The 5,000-nt window shown below is 47.3% G+C and overlaps 1 protein-coding gene across 2 annotated transcripts in view; it reads right to left on the bottom strand.

The window, feature by feature from the left end:
• Mhcl (Myosin heavy chain-like) overlaps positions 1–5,000 on the bottom strand; it is a 246,631-nt gene that overhangs the window by 122,677 nt on the left and 118,954 nt on the right. For both annotated transcript variants that reach the window (XM_086550591.1, XM_086550629.1), the window contains exons 2-3: positions 4,661–4,861; positions 2,767–2,943 (exon numbers count right to left, since the gene is read on the bottom strand). In XM_086550591.1, coding sequence (XP_086406717.1) covers positions 2,767–2,943; positions 4,661–4,861 — 378 coding nt within the window. The remainder of the gene's footprint in view (positions 1–2,766; positions 2,944–4,660; positions 4,862–5,000) is intronic.

Here is a 5,000-nt window from a genome sequence, read left to right as displayed (position 1 = left end):
GTGTCTTTCCTTCTCGTTCGTGTCTTTCATTCTCGTTCGTGTCTTTCATTCTCGTTCGCTCAGCTGTTCAGTACTTAATCCGGAAGGAAAAAAAGGCACTCGTGTTCCCGTATGTCTGTTTCAGTAATGTATTGCTTTGTGCAATTCCTCGATACATTAAAATCATGCATGTTTTCAACGGACGCGCTCTGCAATAATGCAAACAGCCTCATGCCTGTCACTTGCGGCTATTCTGTTCTTTCGGTGCATCGACGATAATTTTTTTTGCCCCGAAGCAACATCGCGTCGTTGTTCATTCAGATCCTCGCTTTTGTTGCACGTGTAGAAGGAGCAACAATCAGCTGTGGCCTTGGTTAATATTTAACTTAGATTGCGCGACTCCCGCAAGCTGCATTCCGTAAATTAAACCGGAACTCGAGAGAATTTTTGCCTCGACGCGAAGCGCCACGACGCGCGACTCTCAAACCATCTCCTTTGTCACCGTTTTATATCAGTAAAACATGGCAAGGTTGTCTAACAATCACATGGCAAATTCCAACGACCAGTTAAACCACAGAATGCGTTTCCTAAAAGAACGAGAAAAAATCTACTACTCTATGTCCGGCAGGCGATTAAGTGATGCATAAGTTCGTGTATGTACAGATATGCATACAGTATGTCTACCATCAAACAACAAAAGGCTGAAAACTTCTCTGGATGGTTCAGGACCTTCAAATCTACAAGAAATAGTCTTCACATTAATATCTAACATCCACCATCTAGTATTAGCCATCCATATCAGGACGTTCCTCGACACATACACACACACACATACACACACACACACATATATATATATATATATATATATATATATATATATATATATATATATATATATATATACCAATGTCGAATGAACATTGAGTCTCGAGGAAATGCACATCAAAAGGTGGAGTCGCGCCGACAACAGCATCATGACAACAGCAGACAGCAGCATCATGCATGTTTCATAAACCGTAAACAAAAGTAGCAACTCAAGGACTACTGAACCTAACGTAAGGCCAGACTCAAGGCTCGGCGGCAAAGGCGTCAATATGCACGCCGTCCCTCGCCAGCTCTTACGGGCAGCGCATCTTCAACCTGACCCGAACATAATGTTCCTTTGCACAAAGATCTTGCCGCAGCTGGCACGGCGGCCCGGGTAGACAGAGCACCTTGATCCAACGGGAAGGTGGGGAGAGAGGGAGGGAGAGAGAGAGAGAGAGAGAGAGAGAGAGAGAGAGAGAGAGAGAGAGAGAGAGAGAGAGAGAGAGAGAGAGAGAGAGAGAGAGAGAGAGAGAGAGAGAGAGAGAGAGCGAGAGAGAGCGAGAGAGAGCGAGAGAGAGAGAGGAGAGAGAGAGAGAGAGAGAGAGAGAGAGAGAGAGAGAGAGAGAGAGAGAGAGAGAGAGAGAGAGAGAGAGAGAGAGAGAGAGAGAGAGAGAGAGAGAGAGAGAGAGAGAGAGAGAGAGGGAGAGAGGAGAGAATAAAAAGTCCAAAAGGATACGACGTTTCCAGAGAAGTATACGGACACAGAAGGTCGTGTGACTAAATATACTGTATATGCACTCATGGAATTTATACCATTGGGGTATGTGCATGTGGGAGTGTAAGTACACATTCATGTGTAAGTATATGCATATACACGCACTGGCTGTGCACACGGGAGCGCATGCATGGATGCACAAGCACATATGCATGGTACATACATATTAATTAATATTCATAAATAGAGAGATAGATGAAGATATTGATATAAACAGATATATTTAGATTCATGTGTTGACAATGGTAGTTAAACACACACACACACACACACACACACACACACACACACACACACACACACACACACACACACACACACACACACACACACACTATTATATATATATATATATATATATATATATTATAATATATATATATTATATATATATAATATATGTATATATGTATATATGTATATATATATATATATATATATTATATATATATATATATATATATATATGCACACCTAAGGGGCTGTTGCATGTCGACCGGCCAACAAGCGAGAGGCAGAGAGAAAGAGCCAGACCGTGTTCGAATGCGAGTCCCGCGTGGCATGTGTGTGCCTGAGGCTACCAGTATGTATGTATGTAGTGTTGGGGGCGTTCCCCTTTGCGTATACATAGTGGCAGGCAGCTCCCTGAGAACCTAATGTGCGAGTGCGTGCGTGCGTGCGTGCGTGCGTGCAAGAGGCTTAGCCACAGCTGGGAGCGAGGACAGCCGGTTCGCAGGAAGGTGAACTCTGGACCAGGAGCCGAGGAGGCCGAGTCACCTAGGGCGCCAGGTGAGACAGGGGCTGCGATCGCCACCTCGCTGCCTCCCTCACCCTCATGGCAAATCAACGTACAATAATGATGGTGATAATAGTGGTAATGGCAATAAACCTAGTAATGGAAGGAGTATTGTATAGTAATAATAATTACAGAACAACAATAATAAAAATAACAATGACAATAATACCAATAGCAATAATAAAACAATAATAATAGTAATAATAATAATAAAAACAATGATAATGATAATGATGATGATGATGATCGTAATAAAATAATGATCGTAACAGCAACAGTAAAAATAAAATAAAAAATAATAATAACACCAACAACAACAACAACAATAGTAATACCAACAGCAGTATCAACATCAAACTGCTAGCATCATCAACAACGTCAGCAACAGGCAGCAAGTAACACCGACCTTTTCGGAGTATATGGCGAGCGGGCTGGTGGGGTTGATGACGACCATGGCGGCCCCTGCGTAGGTGTGGATGAGGTTGGAGCCATAGCGCTGCCTGAGGGTGTGCAGGACGGACGACTCGTTGAGGTATCGCAGCTGCGCCAGGTCCTCGCATCGGTCGTAGGGCGGAGGGTTGGCCTGCACACGGAACGGAGAAGAGGAAGGCTTAGGGAAGAATAAGAGGGAAGGTGCGTTTGAACTGCTTTTTTTTCTATTTTTTTATGGAATATTTTTATGGAATATAAAATCCGTGAATCCCCGTGGGTATGAAATCTAAATGTAAAAGGATGTAGAGATGTAAGGCTGAGGTGGTTACAGACACAAACACAAAGACAAAGACAAAGATACACACACACACACACACACACACACACACGGGAAAATGAGAACAGAAGACGTGAGATGATGAAAGAAAGGACACCGTTCGAAAAAAGAGAAGGCGGAGGGAGGGGAGAGGGACAGAAAATGGGAAGGGAAGGGAAGGGAAGGGGAGGGGAGGGGAGGGGAGGGGAGAGAAGGAGGGGAGGGGACGGGAGAGAGGGAGGGGAAGGGAAGGGATGGGGAAGAGCGGGACGGGGAGGTTAAGGGATGGGGGAGGATATAATGGAACGGAATGGAATGGAATGGAAGGAGGAGGATAGGGGAGGGAAAGGAGAGCATGGGAAGCGAGAAAGAGAGGGGGAAAAGGAGAGGGACAGAGGGAGAGGGAGGGGAGAGGGAGGGGAGAGGGAGGGAGGGAGGGAGGGAGGGAGGGAGGGAGGGAGAGAGGGAGAGAGGGAGAGAGAGAGAGAGAGAGAGAGAGAGAGAGAGAGAGGAGAGGAAAAAGAGAGATGAGAGAGAGGAGAGTGAGAGAGAGAGATGAGAAAGAGGAGAGAGATGAGAAAGAGGAGATTAGAGGAGAGAGAGGAGAGGAGAGAGAGGGGGGGGGGGAGAGGAGAGGAAGAGGAAGAGGAAGAGGAGAAGGAGGGAGAGAGAGAGGAAGGAGAGGGAGAAGGAGAGGGAGAGGGAGAGGAGAGGGAGAGGGAGAGAGGAGAGGGAGAGGGAGAGGGAGAGGGAGAGGGAGAGGGAGAGGGAGAGGGAGAGGGAGAGGGAGAGGGAAAGGGAGAGGGAGAAGATGAGGGCGAAGGAGAACGAGAACGAAAACGAGAACGAGAGAGAGAAGAGGAAGAGGAAGAGGTAGACGAAGAGGGAGACGGAGAGAGGAGGAGAGAGGAGGGGAGGATATGGAAAAGACCAGTATGGTAGGATAGGTTATGGCAAGGGAAGATAGGGAAGGAGTAAGTAGAGCAAGGAGGGGGGGGGAGGGGCAAGGAGGACATGCATGTTCACGCGTGATGATGAAGGCGGCGCCCGGCCCGCCCGCCCCAGTAATAACAGGCCAGCGCCATGCACAGCCACCATCACATGCGTAACACAAACACCGCTCCATCTCCCTGACACTCCTTCCCGCTCTCCTTGTCAACGCCATTCATGACATGGAAACGTGACGCTGTGTCTTTCTTTTTCCCTTCTCTCTTTTACATGGCGTGTTCAGGGTGGCTGGGGATTCTTATGTAACATTAGATGATGAAGGCAAGTGTTTATGAGAGATTAACACTTCGTTAATTACAGATTATCTCAAGTCTTTTGAGAAAAAAAAAGTATTTCTGAATGTTCTGCCACAAATTACTGGGCCCTCGAGGCAAAATAATACATACTTTTCCCTCTTTCGGCAAAAGCCCCAAGAGACTACAGAGTCCAAACCCTTTGTCTCTGAGCTCCACTCTTGGTGCCTCTTCAGAGCACCATCACCCAGACCCTCCTCGATATAATCTCTAAGGCTCTAAGACTCCAAGGCGCGCGGCAGGGAACCTACCTTCTCGACGTCATCCTCGTCGACCTCGATGATGTCGCCGTTGTGCTCGAGCTTGAGCCTGACTCGGCCTTCCGGCAGAGGTTCGCCCGAGTCGGTCTCCCGCAGCTGCCGCGCCGCGCAAAAGCCGCCGCGGTGCACCAGCCACACCCGCTCCGCGTCCAGCCACGCCCGCGCCGCAGCCACCTGCTCTTCGGACCTCGCCTGAAATGACAAGGACAGGACATTAAATCGTTGACATGGGTATCAAGGGACATCATGACTATAATATCAAATAGTTACAAGACAAAATGGTCTGTGGATTACAAGGATAACTAAGATAAGCCTACTAATTGAGAGAAAA

Source organism: Penaeus japonicus, unplaced genomic scaffold, assembly GCF_977035675.1.
Source record: "Penaeus japonicus unplaced genomic scaffold, GWHDUDI00000001_assembly GWHDUDI00000001, whole genome shotgun sequence".
Taxonomy (NCBI): domain Eukaryota; kingdom Metazoa; phylum Arthropoda; class Malacostraca; order Decapoda; family Penaeidae; genus Penaeus; species Penaeus japonicus.
Note: the sequence above shows the minus strand (reverse complement) of the source record. Positions and strands in the feature narration are given on the sequence as shown.